The sequence below is a fragment of the Oryx dammah genome, unplaced genomic scaffold (assembly GCF_014754425.2).
Source record: "Oryx dammah isolate SB20612 unplaced genomic scaffold, SCBI_Odam_1.1 HiC_scaffold_2, whole genome shotgun sequence".
Classification (NCBI taxonomy): Eukaryota; Metazoa; Chordata; class Mammalia; order Artiodactyla; family Bovidae; genus Oryx; species Oryx dammah.
Window position 1 is genome coordinate 175,489,894 of NW_024070186.1, and position 24,067 is coordinate 175,513,960.

The 24,067-nt window shown below is 39.3% G+C and overlaps 1 protein-coding gene across 1 annotated transcript; it reads left to right on the top strand.

The window, feature by feature from the left end:
* The first annotated feature begins 347 nt into the window (after positions 1-347).
* On the top strand, positions 348-23,411 carry ACSM4 (acyl-CoA synthetase medium chain family member 4). The gene is made up of 13 exons (XM_040266552.1): positions 348-548; positions 2,476-2,686; positions 5,816-6,023; positions 12,345-12,488; positions 13,205-13,361; positions 15,366-15,445; positions 17,023-17,146; positions 18,069-18,149; positions 18,284-18,385; positions 18,853-18,980; positions 19,073-19,172; positions 22,058-22,177; positions 23,325-23,411. Exons 1-13 carry the CDS (start codon positions 348-350, stop codon positions 23,409-23,411), a joined length of 1,743 nt encoding a protein of 580 aa, XP_040122486.1.
* The last annotated feature ends 656 nt before the right edge of the window (positions 23,412-24,067 follow it).

A 24,067-nucleotide genomic window follows, 5' to 3' on the forward strand; every position in this document is an offset into this window, starting at 1 on the left:
TGTTTGTCTATCATGTGTTTGGGAAGAAGGTAGGAACAGAAGATAGGAGCTTGACAACTCTATAGTTGTGGGCTGTTGTTGTGGCTGTTATTTTTAAGATTAACCTGGTAAAGAGAATGAAGAGGATGAGTCTAGTAGTAGAGGACTGATCAGGGGCTAAATCCTCAGCTCTAGAGAAGGATGGGGTGTTTTCAGGTATTTTCCAAACTCCTGAGGGTACACAGCTACAGGTCCACTTCCCAATCTCACCACAGAGCATGGGAAGAGACTAACACTTCTCACCAATCTTTCCCCCACAGACTGCAGTATTTCCACATCCACACAAGCTAACAAAGCCCTTTGGAACCATGAAGATTTTTTTCCGCTACCAGACATTCAGATTCATCTGGCTCACAAAGTCATCTGGCCAGCGCTTTCACAAAAGTCACCAGCTGGGGGCGCCTCTGACTCTTGCCGACTTTGAAGCCATAAATCGCTGTGAGAGATCACTGCCTAAGAACTTTAACTTTGCTGAGGATGTGCTGGACCAGTGGTCCCAAAAAGAGAAGGTATACGGTGACGGGCCTCCTTTAAATGCTCGGTGTCTACCTGTCTCTCAGCCTTCCATTTCCTTGTTCTCTGGCCATTTTTAATTCCATTCTGTCATACCTCTTGGTTTCCTTTGTTTTCCAATTGCCCTTCTCTCTCTCCAGGGAAGAACTTTGCACCACAACTACCTATGGCTGTCTTCATCCTCAGCCCCCCTCATCATGGTTACTCAAGGAATTACGCCTCTTTCCCCTCGTTTTCCCCAAGCTGAACATAGCAGCTCTTTGTTCTCCAATTCTTCTGTTTGGGTTGGTCACAAAAAACAGTAATTTGAGCTTTGGTTTTATGAATAGTCATTGGTGCAGAAGCAGAGGTTGAGAAGGAAAAAAGCAATATGTTTTATGAAGTGTTTAGTGTATCCCCAGGTCAAGGTCCCTGCATACTGACCCCCCAGCCAGGCACTAAGCTGAACACTTTACTTATCAATGCTTACCAAAGTGCACTGCGAGGGCCCATGCTTCAGAATATATACTAGATGTACAAGGTACTGAATATGTGGAGTTAATTCTTCTTAGTAAATAGAATGGACAGTTTTCCTTCAAATCTATTGTCTTTAGCAGCTCTCTTGTACTTGATACACTCACTTTTGAACAGAGAGCACAGGTAGAAGATGAAAATCTCTAGCTAAAATGTAGGGACATATTTTATTTTCATTATACATACTTATTTTTCAGTAATTTTTAGCAAGTTGTACTGATTTTCCCATTATAGTGGTATTAGTAATTAAACATATTTTCCTTCTTAAGTAAAGTATTCAAGTAAAAATGAGTCAACAATGTAAAGAAGAATACAAAGAACAATAGCACAAGTGTAGACAGATCTGGAACAATAGTGATACTCAAATGACGAACGATTGAGAAATACTGATCTGTATTATTTCATCAAATCCCCATCACCACCCTGCAGATAAGGGGGCTGCAGATAAGGAACTTAACCTCACAGAAGTTAAGCAACTTATCCAAGTTCACCAGTTCAAAGGTAAATGAACCAGCTTCTGATCTTACAGAGCTTTAATCCATTGGATAGGGATGCCTCTATGATATCACAAAGTTTAATGGAATAAACGGGAACATGCACACAAAGCTGCAGGAACCCAGAGAAGTCAGGAGAAGAAGTGGGAGCTAAGAAAGGCTTGACCAAAGAAGTGAAATGAGAACTGGGCTTCGAGGTATTTTCCAACTAGGGAAGGTAAAGGGAGCCTTCCAGACAGGGGAAGAAAAGGGGAGTAATATCTCCCCCAAGTAATACGTAAAGCAAAGAGATTTTACAGTACAGACTTCTAGAATCACGTATAAGAAATTTGCTCCAGAAAGCAATCAAGGTCCTTCCACAAAGCCCCTCCACCTTGTTCTCGGTTACTTACGAAAGCCATAGCTTGGCCTTTTGGGTGAAAAATGATAAGTTCCTAATCAGTCTTGGTCCATTCATTTTGGCTTTTGGTTGGAAGAGAGTCTAACTTAAACAAGAGAGAAATTTATCCAAGGGATGTGGGAGAGGTCACAAAATTGGGTTGGAAGCTGGAGTTTTCACAAGGACAGGAAGCAGGACAGGTACATAAGCACCAAGAGCCAACAGACAGATTTTGCTCCAACCATAATCTATCTTTTTGTTCTTCTCAGAAAACTCTAAATCAGGGACAGAAGGTGTGATTGGCCCAACGTGGGTCACAGGCCCACACGCTGATCAGGGAAGGACGGGCACCCTGGTGGGTTGTCTCAACAAGGCGGTATTTGATAGAACAGTGGCTCCCCCACAGACAAACTGGGTTCTGTTACTGGGCTCCACCAGCACAAGTGCTGAGGGAAAGATTCCGAATATGTCCCATCTATTTGATGACCACTCATTCAAGCCTTCTTCCCTCTTTCCCGTGTGCCTATGCATACCTAGACAGGAGAGAGACCAGCCAACCCAGCCCTGTGGTGGGTGAATGGCAAAGGGGATGAGGTGAAATGGAGCTTTGGAGAACTGGGCTCCTTGTCCCGAAAGGCTGCCAATGTGCTCACCAAGCCCTGTGGTTTAGAGAGAGGAGACCGAGTAGCTGTGATTCTTCCCCGAATCCCAGAGTGGTGGCTCATAAACGTGGCTTGTATGAGAACAGGTCAGTGCCAATATTTAACATTTCTAAATCATGCAGAAACAGAAAAAGACTGAAAGTAGAGGTTTTTCTGAATTGTTAGCCCTGACTGAAGTTATGCTTACAAAGAACAGAAAAACTGGGTTGAAATTAGAAGCAATCATGATGCAAAAATAAAACACTACCTCAAGAGGTAAGTATTATTGATGCTCATTTTGCGAGAATGGAAACTGATGTTCAGAAAGGTTAAGTTTGCCCAGAGTCACACAGCTAGAAAGCTATGCAATTGCAGCTTAAACACAAAACTCTATTAAAGCAAATGTGTGTACCAATACTTCTTTGCAGTGCTGATTATGATGGGTTCATCCAGATGCTCCAGAACTTACTTCTCTGAATACATGTGGATGCTCCCTGACATAGCAGTACAAAAAGAAGAAAAAAGAACTTTATAACAGAATGACTTTTAAGACTAAGGTTGTAGATTCCAGCTGGAAAACCTTTGCCTCTTTCCAGAAAATTAATGTATTAAATGACACATTTTCTCTCACAGTAGTAATTTATAATGTACCCCAGTAAAATTTCTACAGAACTCCTTTCCTTTCTAGGACAGAGTTCAAGAAACCACGGCCAATGAGTTGGCCATTATTTTTGTAAGTAAAGCTTTAAAGTTTTAATGGAATACAGCCATGCTCACTCATTTACATATTGTCTATAGCTCTTTTTGCACTACAACAGCAGGATTGCTAATTGAAATAGAGACAGTACAACTCACAAAGCCTAAAATGTTTACTATCTGGCCTTTTACTGAAAAAGTTTGCACACACAACAAAAATATTTATAAGTCAATCAAAAATAAACAAGAATACCAAAGGATATACTACTATACAGAACAAGAAAACGCTTGTTGCAATATCATTAATAATAGGAAAAAATGGAAACAACTATATAGGAACTATTAAATAACTTAAAAAACGCTGAGAATAAAGTTTAGTGGAGGTGTGGTTATTGCTAATTGAAATTATGATGCTTCAATTTGCTGGAATGTCATTAAAAGAATAATTATAAGGATTTCATAATAGTGTTGAAAAATGCTCTCATTGCCAATATTACATTAAAATAGCAATATATAAAATTCTTTTTACATTCACTATAAAAAGGAATTTGCAAATGTGAAACCAACTGTGGGTTGGAAAGAGATTAAAGGTTTTATTTGTCATAAAAATATACTAATATTACTTAACATAATGTATGCCATTTGTGAAATGCTGAGATTAAAAACAAAACCACAAGCAGAATGGTCAAAAATATACAATTAATTAAATGTTAAACAAGCACCTGAGGATTACGTTTTCAAGTTCAGAACAATTAAATCTCAGTAATCACTGAGATACTAGTACTATCATCACATAACTAAATACTTTGCTTTTGCTGTAAAGCATAAAAATCTGAAATCCACTAGAAGAGAACTTACTCCTGACCCTGAAGCGATCCATTGAATACATCCTCATCACAAATCCCCCAAGAGTACTAATAGTTTCTGAGCCACTAAGAATCAGTGGTTTGCAAAATAATCTTATATTTTTATATTGAGTGAATGATGAGATATTTTCTTGACTAACTTCCTTATCACATCAAATATTTATTCATCTTCTCAAGAGGGGATGACATGTAAGAGCTTTTAAAATATATTCAGTAATTAAAGTTTCCTTCTTAGGAACTCAACTCCGTATCTTCCTATTTAGCCTACTTCAGGGAACTCACCAAGAAATAAGGAGTCTGGCATATGACACAGGTCTTGGGAGTCTGGGAAGTGTATCTTTGAATCTTGGTTCTGCCACTTACTTTACAGCCGCTGGGCTAGTTGTCATCTGTCTGCTGGGATTAATTTTAAGTGAGATACCAGGCATATATTACATACTCAGTAAATGGTAGTGACTCTTTGTAATGCTTTACATATATTCCACTTTCTTGCCATTGATCTGCTTTAGAAAGTGCAAACCACTTTCCCTCTGTTTTTCATCTAATTCCCCCACATATGTTCTTCTCATAAGGAACTAGTACTTTAAAATCAGGCCCATCACAGGCCATTGTTTAGAATGATGTGAAACTGTGGAATAAATTAAGCATTGCCAAAGTAATGTAGGCACACGTCAATGAACACAGACCACTGAGAAAACCCAGGTTTGAGGGCTGACTCTGCCACTTGCTTGGCTCATATTCCGTCAAATGGCAACAACTGGATTGATTTACATGGTTGCCTAGAACAGTGGTCTCCAAGTATTTTTGGCTATACAATCTATATAAAAAATTCTTGGGACACATATACTCCCATCTGGATATAGTTATTTAAGTTGTTCTACTTTGCTAATACAGTATGTATATTAGAAAATATATACCAAAATGAGATAAAGTCATAAACAGAATTCCATATCTCCAATAAATTTTTAAAATTCTAATTTCTTCTCTTATCCCTAGTGGCTTATCTTGCCAAACTCATTTGGAAACCATAGGTTCAGATGATTGGATGAATTGATATTCATGAAAATGTAAACCTGTAAAGTGCTGTAAAATGTAAAGTACTGTTTAAGGGTTATATGACAATGACTAAAATGGTACGTAATAATAGCTCACCATTATGATGGCTCATGGTAAAGAATCATCTGCCAATGCAGGAGATGCGGGTTCCATCCCTGGATCTGGAAGATCCCCTGGAGAAGAAAATAGCAACCCACTCCAGTATTCTTACCTGGGAAATCCTGTGGACAGAGGAGCTTGGCAGGCTACAGTCCATGGAGTGGCAAAAAGAGGCAGACCTGTCTTAGCAACTAAACAACAACAGCATAATGCTTACTATATGCCAGACTTACTATTAGTTTCCCCATTTTACAAAGAAGGAAAGGAAGACACAGAGAGATAAAGGAATAAGTTCAAGGTCACAAAGCAAGTATGTTGCAAGAATGGGATTAGATCCAGGGACTGTCGGACTCTGAAGCCAGTGCTCTAAGGATCTCTCAGAGATCAGGGTCCTGTGGGATGTCCCTGGAGACCAAGACAAGGGTAGCTGAAGGTTAGATTTTGCAGCTATTTGCCACGCAGGCACAAAGCCCAAGTTTCCACAGTCCACGGTCTATTCAAGGCCTGTCTCTTTCCCAGGGCTTGTCTTCATGCCAGGAACAACCCAGCTGACAGCAAAAGATATCCTCTATCGGCTGCGTGCGTCCAAGGCCAAGTGCATTGTGGCCAGTGAGGAGGTGATCCCAGCAGTGGAATCCATTGTGTCTGAGTGTCCAGACTTGAAGACCAAACTCCTGGTGTCTCCACACAGCCAGAATGGGTGGCTCAGCTTCCCAGAGTTATTTCAGTGAGTATTTTCCCCACATCACTTGCAGTGCCAGCAATAACACCAGTCACAACTACATCTCAGAGTCTCCTAGCCTCCAAGGACTCTTGCATACTGTGGGTTGATCCAGGCTCCTTCTCAGGAAAAAATCACCTAATAAAAATGTTTTAAGGACAGAGAAAGGGCTGTAGCTCTGCTTTCATTTCCCTCCTTTTTACCAGGGCCTGAGATGAGTGTCCTACCTGACTTAGCACTTGTCTAAGTCCTGGAGCACATCTCCCACAACTCACTGCCTTGACTCTGGCCACCATTTTTTTCCTTGACTTGGTCTACCTCAGGGCTTTTGCACCTGCTGTTTTGTTCTATCTGGAATGCTCTTCCCCAGTCCTTTTCACAGTTGATGACGTCCTATCAAATTTCAACTCAAATGTCTTATCCTTAGTGAGACTATCTCTGACCATCATGTCTAGAGTAAAGTTCCAAGCTAGTCTACCACAGCATCCTGTTGTGTTCTTCATAGTACTCATCACTACCCAAATATCATATCCACTCATTTGTTCCTATATTTACTATCTGTTTTTCTCCTCTGCAATTGACAAATGACGACCCATAGGCCAATTCTGGCATGGCACTCACTTTTATAAAGTTGTATTGGAACATGACCACACCCATTTCTGTACATATTGTCTAGAGTGGCTCTCATCGTCTAAGAGCAGAGTTGGGTAGCTACGGCAGAGACTCTATGACCCCCAAAGCCTAAGATATTTATTATCTAGGTCTTTACAGAAAAAAATTTCCATCCCTGTTCTAAACAGTAAGCTCCAAGAAAGCAAAGGCACTGTTTGTCTGTTTGACTGATCACTCTATTTCTAGTTCCTACCATTTAGTTGGGCCCTAAGAAATGCTTGCTGAGGACTGAACAAAACAGCATACCTAACCTCAGTTTTCCTTATATGTAGAATAGGGATGCACGTGTCTCAAGTGTTGTTTTGAGGATAAAATAAGCTAGTAAGCAAGAAAGTGCTTCCTAAACTGTAAAAAAGGGGGTAAAATGTTTATTAAATCTATTATCCTTCAAAGAGCTGTTAAGTAGCTTATGTTTTTTTAAAAAATACTTTTGATTAGCTTATGAAAAGAAGACATATAAACTCTGTTGAATAAAGGTAGTTTCCATTGCTGGAATAAAATTTTATTAGTAATCAAAACTAAACCCTGTTGGTCAAACCCAAAATGTTTTCCCACAGCTATGCCAGAGAATGTTGTTTGTGTCTTTCATAAACTGAGTACCTCTGGATAAGTCAAGTAACATCTCTAAAACTCTGTATCTTATCCATAAAATAAGGATAGTATAGTATCTACCCCAACGAGTTGTATAAAAATAAAATGTGATGAAGCATGTGAAGCTTTTAGCATAATGCTTGGCACAGAGTAATCACTCTGTAACATTTATAGTAATTATAATTATTATTAGTCTCAAGTTAACAAAGCCATTCAGCAGTGCAGTAATTCCCTAAGGTAGTGTTATTCAATTGAATATTCATATTCCTCAGTAAAATATTTTTAACACACTCCCCTAATACATATGTATTTATTTATTTATAAGTTATATACATGTACTTTTGTGCACCAAACAAATATAAAAAATAATTATTTTAAAGAATGAATTCTAAAATACATGTAATTTGAAATTCTATTTTATTCTCATCCCAGTCATCTTGCATACACTCCTAGGCAGCAAGTTCCCCCACTTTCAAGACTCCTGTCCTAAACAACTCTGCCACATTCTGTTGAGTCCCCAGAAAACCTTTAAAGTATCACAAAATCCACAGGAGACAGAGAACTTTGAACTCACATGAATTTCAAATTGAAATTTATACATTTGGGGTGTATTTTTCAAGGTAAAGGGAATCCTCACTTCAAACCAACAACTTTGGAGTGTCACAACTTCACAACCGGCATGGATTGTTTCTCTGAAAGCTAAGGAAAAGAGAGCCATAAATTGCCAACAACTGGCTGTTCTCTCAGAAAACCACACACAGCCATAATTAGGACTATTTCCTTTGGTTAGAGTCAATCTTCTGGGAGTTCACTTTAAGGCTTCTCACTCTACTTTTGTCTCCTGTGGATAGACGTTCATGAACATTTTCCAGAATATTATACTAGAATGGGTAAACAGTTAAAATTACGGGCCTGACTGATATTTCTCTTTTCCTGTCCTAATAAAAAGGACCCTTCCCTTCAGCTACAGACCCTGGATTCTGATCATAAGGGGCTTAAAACAGTGTTCCAGGAAGAAGAACTATATGAACAAAAGTATGGAGGCAAAGAAAATCTCAGAACGTGCAAAGAAAGGAGTACAAGCAGTTTGGGGTGGCTAGAAAAGGAAATATGAAGTCAGAGAGGAGGTCAGAAGAGCAAGCAGAGGCCAGACACTGGCTTCTCATATAAAGAGATGACTCTTTGCCATCCCATGGACTATACAGTCCCTGGAATTCTCCAGGCCAGAATACTGGAGTGGGTAGCCGTTCCCTTCTCCAGGAGATCTTCCCAAACCAGGGATCAAACCCAGGTCTCCCACATTGCAGGCATATTCTTTACCAGCTGAGCCATTAGGAAAGCCCAAGAATCCTGGAGTTGGTAGACTATCCATTCTCCAGTGAATCTTCCCAACCTAGGAACAGAACCAGGGTCTCCTACATTGCAGGTGGATTCTTTACCAGCTGAGCTACCGGGGAAGCCCAAAGATTGAACATGTATGCTAAATTTTTAACTTGACCCTATGAACAAGGGGTCTGGAAAGGGAAATGGCAACCCACTCCAGTATTCTTGCCTAGAGAATTCCATGGACGGAGGAGCCTGGTGGGCTGTGGTCCACAGGGTCACAAAGAGTCGGACACGACTGACCAACTAATACGCACATGAACAAGGGAAGCCAATGAAGAATTTTAAGAAGTGAAGTGTCAAGGTCAGTTTCCAGTTTTAAATAGATTGCTCTGGCAACTGCATAAAAAATACATTAGAATAGAACCAAACTGAAATCAGAGAAACAATCTGAAAGGCGTATCTAGGGGAGCAATGATGAGATTCAAGTCCAAGCTCTGATGAGTAGTACTGAGAGAAGGAGGCATGCTAAAGAAGGAACTAGAAGGATTTGGAGACTGACTGGACATGAAGAATGAAGGCAGGAATCTTCTGCTTTTTAACTCGGATGACTTAGTGGGTGGGATGCTATCAGCTGGAGAAAGAGTTTAAAGTTGTGTGCTCAGTCGCTCAGTCGTGTCTGACTCTTTGAGACCCCACAGACTGTAGCCTGCCAGGCTCCTCTGTCCATGGGGATTCTCCAGGCAAGAATACTGGAGTGGGTTGCCACACCCCCCTCCAGGGGATCTTCCTAACCCGGGGATCGAACCCAGGAGTCGAACCCAGGTATCCCACATTGCAGGCAGATTCTTTACTGTCTGAGCCACCGGATTGAAGGGACTAAGAACAAACAAATGTGTAGCAAGTGGTAGATATTTGAGTCTCAGGTTCAAGGAGGTATGGATATAAATCTGGAATCATCAGCATATAATCAGTTCCAAAAAACTAATTATATATATAACTCAGGTATGCAAAGAAAGACACAAGTCATACAGTGGAAACCCTGCTTGAAAATCTACTTGTCACTCACAAATTATAATGTTTCTTTGTTTTAAAAATCAAAAGCTTTATATCAAAAGTTTTATATACTAGATTAAGATGCATTCAAAGATGAGTTGGGAATTTTTGGTTTGTTTTTGTTTGCTTGTTTGTATCAGATACTGTGATGACATTCCACTTTCTCCAGTCCAACACATACCAATTTCACCATATATTTTACTGAAAAAGTCAATACAATTGAATGGGAATCTATTTTTATCTGGGGAGGGGGGACAAGGGATGGGATAGACAAGTTACCAAGAAAACCACATTAATATTTCATGAAACTATATTTGACAATATAGTGTGTGTTTATATCATTAATCCTTACTGTTTTAAAATTTCAGTGGCAATCTTAATTTAATTAGGATGGATTAAAATGGTATCCTCAACTCTGTTTCCTTCAACCTGAGATATTAAAAAGATTATATGTGAGTTTCAAAAATTCATAGGTGTTCTCAGTTCAGTTCAGTTCAGTTCAGTCGCTCAGTCGTGTCTGACTCTTTGCGACCCCATGAATTGCAGCACGCCAGGCCTCCCTGTCCATCACCAACTCCAAGAGTTCACCCAAACTCATGTGCATCGAGTCGGTAATGCCATCCAGCCATCTCATCCTCTGTCGTCCCTTTCTCCTCCTGCCCTCAATCCCTTCCAGCATCAGAGTCCTTTCCAATGAGTCAACGCTTCGCATGAGGTGGCCAAAGTATTGGAGTTTCAGCTTAGCATTAGTCCTTCCAAAGAACACCCAGGACTGATCTCCTTTAGAACGGACAGGTTGGATTTCCTTGCAGTCCAAGGGACTCTCAAGAATTGGGTATCAAATGCTGAGTAACAAACCAACTCAAAAGTTAGTGATGTAAAAACAATCATTTTATTTGCTCAAGATTCTGTGGGTTGGAAATTCATGTAGGTCTCAGCAGAAGCAATTTATCTCTGCTCCACATCAGCTTGACTGGAACTGGAGGATCCAAGTGGGTTCACTCATAAGTCTGGGACTTTGGTGTTAGTTAAACATTTCTCTTCTTCCACACATGCCCTGTCTCTCCAGCAGGACAGTCTGAACATCTTTATGTGGTGGCTGTGTTTCAGTGAAAAGTGAAACTACAAAGCCTTTGTGGCTTAGGCTGAGAAGTTGCACAACTTCTGTCATATTCTGTTGGTCAAAGCAAATCTTAAGACCAGCCCAGATTCAAGAAGAGAGGACACAGGCTCCATCCCTCAGTGAGGCATGCCTGGATGGAAGGAATTGTTGGGGCTGTCTATGCAGACAATATTACACAGATACTATTATCAGTTAAAATGCTCTTAGCTTTAGCAATAGAAGGCCCAAGTAAGCATGGCTTAAATAATACAAACTTATTATATTACAAATAAGAAGTACAGAGGTAGAATGGAATGAGAGTTGGTTAATTCAGTGGTTTTTTGAAGATAGCATGGACCTAAATTCATTCATCTTTCCATCATGCCATCCTCAGTGTGGATGATAATCCCTCTTGTGGTTCCAACATGGCTAGGCTAGTTCCAGGCATCAAGTACTCTTGCAACAATATCCAAAGGTCAAAAAGCAAGATGAATGGGGTTGGGGGAGGCAGTATTCCTCCCTCGTCACTCTTTAGAACCAGGAAGCATGTCTCATAAAGCCTTTAAATCCCTTTGATGTAATTGCATCACATGCCCATTCCTAACTCAGTAACTCAGAGAAGGCAATGGCACCCCACTCCAGTACTCTTGCCTGGAAAATCCCATGGGTGGAGGAGCCTGGTAGGCCGCAGTCCCTGGGGTTGCTGAGTCGAGCACAATTGAGCCACTTCACTTTCACTTTTCACTTTCATGCATTGGAGAAGGAAATGGCAACCCACTCCAGTGTTCTTGCCTGGAGAATCCCAGGGATGGGGGAGCCTGGTGGGCTGCCGTCTATGGGGTTGCACAGAGTCAGACACTGAAGTGACTTAGCAGCAGCAGCAGCAGCAACTCAGTAACTACTAAAGGAAGACATTACCATTTTTGGCTTAAGCTAATCAAGATTCACCGCCCACCCACCCCATAGGTATATAGAAAACAGCCTACCCTGAAGCACATGATTGACTAATACTAGAACAAAATCAGAGTTTTATCAATTTCAAGGAAGAAAACTAGGATGCTATATATGTCTGCCAGCAATATTGAAGATACTGAATAAAAACAATTAAAAAGTTTAATTCAAATACCAAAAGATCTTCATATAAATCTTAATAGCAATTTACAAAGATTCGATACTTATTTTAAAATTTTATGAATAAAAACTTGCTTAGGGGAAAATGTTTAAATAAATGAAATAATATCCTTTTGTTATTGATATTGAAAGGTATCTTGGCTATTTATAGGGAGATGGGAGCTTTGAAATAAGAGACAGGGGAATCGCCAGGTGGTCTAGTGGTTAAGTGGTTAAGTTTTTATGCCCTCACTTCCAAGGGTACAGGTTTAATCTTTGGATGTAGAACTAAGATCCCACAAGCCACGCAGCACAGACGCGAATTCCCTATAAGTTTTCCTGAGAAATTTCTCTCAGGGAGGCTTTGGATTATGTTCTGGTGTCAAGAAGGCATAAGTAGCAAAGCAAAAGAAATATCAGAGTTAAACTGTTCCGCCATGTTCAGTCATCATCTTGGGGCCCATACTTTACAGAACTGCCTCTGCAGAGCACAGTTGTGTGGAGACAGGAAGTCAAGAACCAATGGCCATTTATTTCACCAGTGGGACCACAGGCTCTCCCAAAATGGCCCAACACTCTCAGAGCAGCCTGGGAATTGGGTATACCCTCTGTGGAAGGTAAGGAGGAAAACTGATTTTTTTTTAAAAAATTATCCCCTGAGCTGCCAACACGTATATCCAATTGCCTAGTTGGTACCTCTACTTGGATGGCTGTTAGCTATTTCCAATGAAACATCTACAAAATAGAACTCTCAATGTCTTAATTCAGGAAACTGTACCATCTAACCAACTGGTCAAGCAAGAACTTTTCAGTCCCCACAACAGTATGTCTGGCTCCTTCTCCTTTTGGCCAAGTAATTTGCCCACCCAGAAAGGCCTTCCAAGATGTCCTAAAACTATCACATTATCCTATTTCATTTTCCTCATAGCACTTATCACTACTTGAAATTATGATATTTACTTATATACTTATTCACTATCTATCTCCCTAAAACAAGGGCAGAAATCTGGTCTTCCTTGCCCTCTGCTATAGAACAGTGTCTATCATATAATATTTGCTCAGTAAATAGTTGTCACCTCAGTGGACAAACTCGAAAAACCTTGCTAAACCCAGACTCCCACGCTACTCTCAGACTACCTAAGATTCTGAAAAGTCCTCTAACAAGAATGAGAGGTAGTGCCGCTCATCCGGCCATGGGGCTTCTTTCGACCCTTCTCCATAGCCATTGAGGTTCCAAGGCAAGGCCGTTCCTCAAGGACACAAATTTATTTGCTTTCCTGTTTCTTTGTTTTATTTCAACTTGGTCTTCTTGTTGCTTCCCCATATCACTTAGGTATTGGCTAGACCTGAAGTCGACAGATATCATATGGAACATGTCTGACACTGGCTGGATCAAGGCTGCCATTGGCAGTGTGTTTTCCTCCTGGCTTCAAGGAGCCTGTGTCTTTGTGCATCGGATGGCCCAGTTTGACACCGATACTTTCCTGGATGTGAGTCACTACTTCCAATTACACATAGTTAGGTTTCTCTCATCTTTCCCCAAACCATAGAGACATGATTCCTCGGAATGCAGGACTTCTTGGGCTTATGAAAATCATTTCTTTTTTAAGAAGTAAAGTCTCCAGAGACTTTGCTTTAAAATGTATTTAACAGAGTGAAGAAGGAACACCCACAATGCTCTTAAGCATAAGAACTCCTCTTGTGCTTCAGATTGTTCAGGATTTGCTAGTATCACTAAATCAGTGGCCACCTGAGAGTCTGGTTCTAAATAACAGATTAAGTCTCAGTTCAGTTCAGTTCAGTTGCTCAGTCATGTCCGACTGCCTGAGAGTCTGGTTCTAAATAACAGATTAAGGTGGTGTCACCTTTCTCCCAAAGTAGCGCCTTTCATTCTCCCTCCACCCTGTGCTTCTCACTTTGCTAATTCTCAGAACCCAATACTCTTCTTGAAACCAGGCACATCCATCCTTCTTAGCCAGCAACAGCTAGAATGAGATATCCGATGGCTCCAGTTTCTTTAGCCTTTGGAAAAATGTGATTCAAGGCCAATTATTTTTCAACCCCATGAATGATCAATCAAGTTTAACAAAATACTTATTATTAAAAACACCACACCTGTGTGTGACTAAAAGCTATGCTCACCCTGTTATTTTGCCAACTGGTTTGACGAGATGCTTTGTGAGTTTTCACAGAAATTTAGAGTAACATAAGAACTTGGGTCTCTACATCAGATTTGTAAAGTGACTCAAAGTAGATAAGTTAATTTTACAGTTTTAAAATCAACATTTATAAAATAAGAATATTTTATTCTTTACAAAATATTCTCTTTCATGAAGTATTAAATGTGTTATAATATGTAAATAGAAATATTTAATAATATATTAATATAACCACATATAATTATATATAACATTATTAGTATTCTTATTTAGTATATTCAATGAGACAAAATGAGAATAAATATTAAAATAAAATATTCTTTTTATAAAATATTAAATGTGTAAGATTTAAACATCTTATGTCATTGACAAATTATATCTTAATATAATATTGATATATATGTTTCATGTAATATTAAATACAAATATTAAAATTGTTCTCATTCAGTTGTTAAATTGTGTCTGAACCTTTGCTACCGCACTGACTGCAGCATGTCAGGCTTCCCTGTCCTCCACTATCTCCCAGAGTTTGCTCAAACTCATGTCCATTGAGTCAGTCATACTCTCTGTCTCATCCTATGACACCCTTTTCTCCTTTTGCCTTCCATCTTTCCCAGCATTGAGGTCTTTTCCAGTGAGTTTTCTCTTCACATCAAATGGCCAAAGTATTGACACTTCAGCTTTAGCATCAGTCCTTCCAGTGAAAATTCAAAGTTGATTTCCTTTAAGTGTGACTGGTTTGATCTGTTTGCTGTCCAAGGGACTCTCAAGAGTCCACAATTTGAACACATCAGTTTTTCAGCACTCAGCCTTTTATATGGTCCAACTCTCAGATCTGTACATGACTATTGGGAAAACCACAGATTTGACTAAAGGGACCTTTGTCAGCAAAGTGATATCTTTGCTTTTTAAATATGTTGTCTAGGTTTGTCATAGCTTTCCTTCCAAGAAGCAAGTGTCTTTTAATTTCATGGCTGCAGTCACCATCCACAGTGATTTTGGAGCCCAAGAAAATAAAGTCTTTCATTGTTTTCATTGTTTCCCCATCTATTTGCCATGAAGTGATGGGACCAGATGCCATGATCTTAGTTTTTTTAATGTTGAGTTTTAAGCCAGCTTTTTCACTCTCCTCTTTCACTCTCATCAAGAGGTTCTTTAGTTTCTTTTGCTTTCTGCTGTTAAAGTGGTAGGTATCATCTGTCTATCTGAGGTTATTGGTATTTTTCCATGAGATGATCGCATGTCAATGAAAGAAAAGAGGAGGTTGTAGACATCAGCTCCAGTCATTGCCTTTAATTAACCACTGCTGATATTTTGTCTTTCTCCATCATCCAGACACTTACTACTTATCCCATCACGACCCTCTGCAGTGCTCCCACCGTGTACCGGATGCTTGTGCAAAAAGACCTTAAGAGGTATTTGGGCAGAAATCTCCATTTGAAGCACAAACAAAAGTTATAATCCAGCAACACAGATCTCCCCTTTTCAGTACAAGATAGTTTCTCAGTCCCACCATTACTGACATTTTGAACCAAATAATTCTGTGTCATGGAGTGCTGTCCTTTGCTTTGTAGCATTCTATCTGGCCTCTACCTACTATTAGTTTACATCAGTAGGACTTCCCTCTCCATCAGTAATCAAAAATGTCTCCAGACATTACCAAGAGTCTCCTAGAGGGCAACCTCCCACCCCTGGCCCCCAACATCTCCAGTTTAAGAATCACTGGGAAACCCTCTCGGAACAACAGAACACTTTTCCAGAGACAACAAGAGTTCTGTTATCCCAGCGCATTCATCACCCTTGCCCTAAAAAAAAAAAAAAAAATCTATATTTATACTACCTTGAAGTTAATAAAGTCTTATGACTTAAAGCTTATATTCAACTTGGCCAAATCACCTGAACGTTAGGTGAAGTTGCAAAGTATATTTATTTAACTAACATGAATTTAATACATATGGAGAGAGAAAGGAAGAAAAATTTAAGTCATTACAGTCACCTGCTTCTCTCCTAAACCTGGATCCTTCAAAGACAAAGCAAACAGAAAACAGGCATCCTTTGTTCCCCCAAAGTGTGGATGTCTAGGAGGGAGATAGCTATGAGAAACAATAAAGGAGACACGAATCTTCCCTTTTCCTAATCAACTCCTCGTGGCCCTCAGAATGTGAACGTCTTGCTCAGATTTTAAGATTAATTCAAGGATTTCTATTCTGAATAGGCACAATTCATTTTCTACCAAACCCTCCCTCCCATTACGGACCTATGTTAGAACTGAGCTGTTCCAAGCTTTCTCCCCTGAACCTGGTTGGGCAATTGAGTAGTAAGTCACTGGTTAAAAGCTCACGCTACAAAGTCAAACAGGCGAGACTCTGCTCCTAATAGTGGATCACAATCACTCAAGAGGACCTTGCTAAGGCTCCCTTAACTCCATCCATAAGAGGTATTTAAGAGCCACCTCACGGGTTGTGGTAAGAATTCAACAACAGCAGCACGTTTGGTGAATGAGATACTTGACAAGTGATAAGTGTAGAGTACAGATTATTCAACTCTGCTCTTTATCATTTGGGAGGCCTTGGGCAGTTCTTTAACTTTTTTCAACCTCAATGTTTTCATCTGTAAAACAGAGTTTGTGAAGATTATGAGAGTGCTCCACAAGCCCTCGTAATGTCATAAATGTTCAATTAATATTAGCTGCCATATTTCTTGGCTCTTAATAAGTGTTTGATATCATTATTAGCATTTTCTCCAACATTTTCCTCTCTTGAATACCCTGCTAAAACGTAAACTCTACCAAGAAACTGTTTTAATCATAACATACCCCATGTGCCTAGAACAACGTCTGACAAGAGTAGTTGCTCAACAAATATTGTCTGAATGAACTTTCCTAAGACTTGCCCTTTCTCACTCTTGGCTTGTTTCCAATGTCCTAATTATCTGGCAATGAAAGCCGCTCATGTTTTGCTCCCCAAAGACCCCAGTGAAACTCTCTCTCCAGATATAAATTCAGGAAGCTGCGGCATTGCTTGACAGGAGGGGAGCCACTCAATCCAGAGGTGCTGGAACAGTGGAAAGTGCAAACTGGATTGGAGCTGTATGAGGGCTATGGACAGACAGAAGTGGTATGTTTCATGGACAAAGTTTAGCCTTTCAACCCCAGGACTGTCAACTCAGCCCCTGAAGTGTTCCCATCATGCTCTAAATTGTGATGGTATTTCCTAAAACTTCTAAATTGCCCGACTAGGTTTGACTGAAGGGGGATTATGATTATTCTTGGCTTTCCTGCCTCCTTCTCACACAGGCTAAGTCTCAGAGGTGTTAGAGATTGAAGAGGTTCAACATTGAATAGCTCATCTTTCCAATGCACTGGGAAGGACTCCAGAGAGTCCCAGTGGGGCTTAATACAACTTAAGGTGCACTTAATGGTACTCAGCCAAAAGAGGTGATTTTCAAAGTGTAGTCCCCAAACCAGCAGTATCAGTAGCACCCATAAATTTGGTAGAAATACAAATTCTAATACCCCGGCCTCTCCCTGACCTATGAATGAGAAACTGGGATGGAGCCCCAGCAATGTGTTTTAACTGATACATACTCAAGTTTGAGAACTACTAGTTTCAAATAATATATTTTGGAAGATGAGCTTGAATACTTGAAGAATCAGTCAAAACTGGGTCTTGGATTTCATTGTCATGATATATTAATAGTTCAGTTCAGTTCAGTTCAGTCGCTCAGTCATGTCTGACTCTTTGCAACCCCATGAATCACAGCACGCCAGGCCTCCCTGTTCATCACCATCTCCCGGAGTTCACTCAGACTCACGTCCATCGAGTCCATGATGCCATCCAGCCATCTCATCCTCTGTCGTCCCCTTCTCCTCCTGCCCCCAATCCCTCCCAGCATCAGAGTCTTTTCCAATGAGTCAACTCGTCACATGAGGTGGCCAAAGTACTGGAGTTTCAGCTTTAGCATCATTCCTTCCAAAGAAATCAATAGTTACAGAAAATGAACTTTTACATGGTGACATAAAATATATTCTCTTAATAGGGAATAATTTGTGCCAATCAGAAAGGACAAGAAATTAAACCAGGCTCAATGGGGAAAGGAGTACTACCCTACGATGTCCAGGTGGGTAATATTCAACTGGTTCAACAAAGAAGAGAGACTATTTCAGATTTCTGCTATTTGTTACACAACTATTACTAACCCATTTTCATTTTGTGAAAAAGTTTTAGGTACCTAAATTGTTTCTTTCATTCTAGATTATAGATGAAAATGGCAACATCCTACCACCTGGAAAAGAAGGGGAAATTGCCCTCAGGCTAACATCTACACGACCTTTCTGTTTCTTCTCTGAATATGTGGTACAAGAATGTAGAACTTTAATAGACTTTAATAGAAAAGGTGGTATAATAGAGAGTCATATAGACTTGGGTCCAAATTTCATATCCCACATGTTTTGCTATGTAACCTTGGACAAGTCACAAAATCCAAGTCTATTTCATCAGCTGTAAAATGAAAAAATATATATATTATCTCTCTCCTAAGGATTTTGTAAAGATTAAACTCTATGTGAAAGAAACCAGCTACTTGGGTTGTCCTCAGAAAGGACACCTGGAGAGGCTTTAGGGGGTGAGGGGAGCTAGATATGTGGTGCCATGGGTGGCATAGATAATATTTTTTATTATGCTCTTGTATTCTTTACCAGGAACTACCTTTTTAATTTTTTTTTAAATAAATAGAATATGAAATGTACTAGTCACTTCATGGGTGCCATACCCCTTCTTCTATTCTGCTCAAACTAATCCCCAGTGTCATGTTTGATTCATAGGACAATCCAGAGAAAACTGCTGCCACCATAAGAGGGAATTTTTACATCACTGGAGACAGAGGAGTGATGGACAGTGATGGTTATTTCTGGTTTGTTGGCAGAGCTGATGATGTCATCATATCCTCTGGGTATGTACATTTGGTCCTTTTAGAAAGTCACAGTTTACCAGGGAAATCTTCTACTTAGGTGTAGATATCAAAGGTTTCTTTTCCCCTTCTAGGTACCGTATTGGGCCATTTGAAGTGGAGAGTGCACTAATTGAGCACCCAGCGGTTGTTGAATCAGCTGTTGTCAGCAGTCCAGATCCAGTCAGAGGAGAGGTAGTATGAATGTCACTAATTAAAGTGGCAATCTTGTATTTTCCAAGTTGCCCATCTAACGACTTTAAAGAATGAATCAAAAGTAGTCATGTAATACTCATTATGAGACATACACATGGCCATATGTACTAGGCAATCAACTTTACAAGTGAGTTGTGTACCAAAGGGAATGTTTTAAGATTCTTTCAGTAGCAAATGACAGAAACTCAACTCAAACTGATTTATATTTCTTTAAAAAAAAAAAAAAAAAGAATCTATTGGCTCACACATCCAGGGGTCCATGTGATGTTAGCAAAACTTAGTCTGTCTCTATTTCTTGCTCTGCTGTTCCTTATGTTGGCACTATTTGGGTAGGTTCTTCCCACCTGATGGTAACAAACTCCAGATATACTTAACAAATTACATCTTAACAACCCCAGGAAAGGAGACAGCTTTTTGCTGTCTTTGCAAAGACTCTTTGCTGTCTGGCTCAACTTGGATCATATGCCAGTCATTGGACATAGGAGTTAGTGTCAACCCCATCAGAGAGGTAAAGTAATCCTTCATAGGCAAATCAGGGTGCTGTTACTGAAAAGGGAAGACCAGATACTGCACAAGCAAAAGCAGATTTTACTATATGTATGATTGTCGTGAAATTCAGACTATACTTTCTCACAGAAACAGGGCAAATAAGAGATTGTGACCAAGTTCCCAGACAAATCCCACAATCCTAATTAGGACCCAATGAAAGGGAATTCAGGGAATGACAAGAGTAGCCCTAGTTTTTGATGTTCAGTTACTCAGTTGTGTCTCACTCTTTGGGACCCCATGGACTGCAGCACACCAGGTTTCCCTGTCCTTTACTATCTCCAAGAGTTTGCTCAAAATCAGATCCATTGAGTCAATGATGCCATCCAACCATCTCACTCTCTGTTGCCCCCTTCTCCTCCTGCCTTCAATCTTTCCCAGCATCAGGGTCTTTTCCAGTGAGCTGGTTCTTCCCAACAAGTGGCCAAAGTATTGGAGCTTCAGCTTCAGCATCAGTCCTTCCAATGGATATTCAGTGTTGATATATTTTAAGATTGACTGGTTTGATCTCGTTGCTGTCCAAGGGACTCTCAAGAGTCCTCTCCAGCTCCACAATTTGAAAGCATCAGTTTCTTAGTGCTCAGCCTTTTATATGGTCCAACTTTCACATCCATACATGACTACTGGAAAAACCATATTTTTGACTATATAGATATTTGTTGGCAAAGTAATGTCTGTGCTTTTAATATGTTGTCTAGGTTTGTCATATTGTTCCTTCCAAGAAGCAAGTGTCTTTTAATTTCATGGCTGCAGTCACCATCCACAGTGATTTTGGAGCCCCAGAAAATAAAGTCTTTCATGGTTTCCATTGTTTCCCCATCTATTTGCCATAAGTAATGGGACCAGATGCTGTGATCTTAGTTTTTTTAATGCTGAGTTTCAAGCCAGCTTTTTCACTCTTCTCTTTCACCTTCATCAAGAAGCTCTTTAGTTCCTCTTTGCTTTTTGCCATTAGAGTAGTGTCATCTGCATATCTGGGGTTATTAATATTTCTCCTGGGAATCTTGATTCCAGCTTGAGCTTCATCCAGCCTGGCATTTCCCATGATGCACTCTGCATATAAGTTAAATAAGCAGGGTACAGCCTTCACAGACTCCTTTCCCAATTTGGAACCAGTCCATTGCTCCATGTCTGGTTCTAACCATTGTTTATTGACCTACATACAGGTTCTCAAGAGGCAGGTAAGGTAGTCTAGTATACCCATCTCTTTTAAGAAATTTTCACAGCTCAGTTGTGTCCAACTCTTTGTGACCCCATAGACTGTAGCCCACCAGGCTCCTCTGTCCATGGAATTCTCCAGCCAAGAATACTGGAGTAGGTTGCCATTTTCTTCTCCAGGGGATCTTCCTGACCCAGAGATCAAACCCAGGTCTCCTGCATTGCAGGCAGATTCTTTACCATCTGAGCCACCAGGGAAGATCCAGCCTTAGTTCTAGGAAGAAGTCAAGTAGTGTGGAAGAGAGAATTTTCTTTTCTTCATGGAAGTTTCCTAGATATTCTATGTCAAAATTTCAAAAACACTTTGCTTATCAGCATTCTCCCACATCTCTTTCTGTATTCCTGGCTCAAATTATATGCGACCTTCTGTGGATCCCATACTCATACCTCCAGTATCACCTCCATGATCAGTGGATGCTATTGTCCAAAATACTTTTCTCCTGTCATCAAATTCTCCTTCTCTCAATATAACTAACTTATTTCAGCTGAATATCAGAAGTAAACATGAATTAGAATCAATGTATGAATTGTTAATAATTTATATTCACCTCAGTAATTATCTAGTTAGTGGGTTTTAAATAGTATTACAAAGAGAAGCAAAAAATATCAGGCAAGAAAGACTTTTTATAGTAGATCAGTCCTCTCTGAGTCCATCTCTCAACATACACTTTCTCCATCAGGCCTCCTCAAAACCCTCTCAAAACACATATTCTCTAAACTTCCAATAATCCTCTACTACTTCTTAAGTATGATGGAATAAGTGGCTACCTGTCAATCAAGGACTGCCTATTTAATAAACAGGATTAGTCTGGTTGAAATGTTAAATACTAGTGTGACATGAAAATAAAATGAAGCCTTTAGCTTTATTGAACCACTGCATTCCTCACTCTCTCAAACCATTTATCTGGAATTAGATCTCAAAACCTCACTGTATAGTTGTATTCAAGCTTTGTTCATAGGTGATCTCCAGCATATGCATGCATTACTCAACCTACTATTAACAAACAATTAAGTATTGGTGTTCAGCATTGATTCCAAACTCTTTGATGTATCTGAAAAAGAAATAGACAGATATAAATTGATTTTTTTTTCCCCTACAGGTAGTGAAAGCTTTTGTTGTTTTATCTGCACCCTTTAAATCATCCAACCCAGAGAAATTAACTCTTGAACTTCAGGATCATGTAAAAAAATTAACTGCACCTTACAAGTATCCAAGAAAGGCAAGTATTGTGCCCAAAAGTTAAATGTGTTACCAAATAAGTATCTACACTAGTAAGTACATACATTAGCTTTTGATGTTATAGTAACTCATTATACAAGTAGAAGAAACCTGTTTCAACTTTAGCTCTAAGAATTTTGCTTTAAAATACTTTATATTAGGACACTACAGATGTTTGAAGAACTAGAATCTTTGGTCATCTCTACAATACTGAGTAACTACTAAAGATCCTTATCAGACTAATCAGTCCCATTTCATATGAGGAAAAAAAATAGTGGCCAATTGTTTTCAAAGACAGCACATGACTTATCTATCATAGTACTTTTGGGCCATTATATCTTTCTAAATTCAAAGCATGTGACTAAATATTAAGGGATCAAATTCAAGGGACAGGAAGAAAATATTATCCAAAGAAACTGGATATTTTCCTGAAACCTTCTCCAAAGGAGAGGTTTAAGGACAATTCTGTATAAAGACACACAGACGGCACTACAATTTCCTTCTAATCCTAGAATCCTATTAGTTGATATTGACTGATTCTCTACATGAGAATTCAGTTTCAATTGGCATTTCAGCTAAAAGGTAATGTCAACCTAAGCAACCTAATTTCCATTCAGTTCACTTAATCAGTGCCTAGTTTCTTTTCATAAATGTTTGAGGACATTTTAAAATACAGCAGTCATATCTTGAGGGAGAGCAAAAAGTATTTTACTGTCAAGTCAGGGCCTAAGTGGAAAATTGTATATACTCAAAATTATCTTTAAAAAACCTCCCCAGAACTTCCAGGACCCAGTTCTTAAAAGATCAAAAAACGAGAATTAACTTGATGTTTCTCTTTGCGTTTAGCTGTGGCCTCCATCTCCCTGGGGAAGTAGAGACCTAGGTCTGGTTTGAATTAGAGGAAAGCAATAGAATAAAGGGACTGCCCTTCTGTAAAGCAAACCAGCGTTAAAAACCAGCATGATGGAGCTCCACTGTCACCTTTATATATAAATAGAACAGTTTCTGGTGACCAAGACATTCAATTAGCTTCACACAACAGACACTGAAAGTCAACAGACAGTTGATCAGACACTTAAAGTCACATGCTTTACTAGTGGGGATAGTAAATGATCAAGTGTCTCCTAATATGTTTTTCTGTTAACTAGGTAGAATTTGTTAAAGAACTCCCAAAGACGATCACTGGGAAAATCAAACGCAACGTTTTAAGAGACCATGAATGGGGTCGAACATAGCCTGACAAGAACACAGTGGCATCAAGCAGTTAACAGGGCTGCCTTCTTTGTCCTTGCTTCCCAATAATTGAGTGACTACTCTCTTAAAATGCTTACGATCTTTCCTTGTTGAAAAACTATACTGAGTTTTTGTTTTGCACTTCGCCAAAAAATAAGTAAGTAAAAATCTAAAAGTATCTGGGAAGAAAATGATGATGACCAAACAACAAAGGCAATGATAAATGGCTTGTAGTGTTTAAAATAGGAGTCAAATGATTAATTAGAAAGGCATAATGGACAATGAATTTATCTTGTGCCTGATCTTTTCAAAATAAAGATTAGAACTATTCTAAGAGAAATGCTCAAGACACAATTTCTTCTACTTAAAATCTTTATATGCTACTAATTCTTTAAGGTGAATCAAAATACTACTCTTAAAGTAAGGACTCTAAAGAATTCAAAAGTCAATAAATGAACTTAATTAAGTACTGTACTATATACTTCATTTTGAAGCAAACTCACTGTAAAATATCTAACATTTGAATTAGACATAAATGCTTTAAAGTTTTTAGTTATTGAAGAGAAACTAATATTTGTATCTTTACTTTTTGGACAATGCACAGACTTTTAATACATAATTTGACATAAAAACATCTTTTATGATTAAACTACTTTAT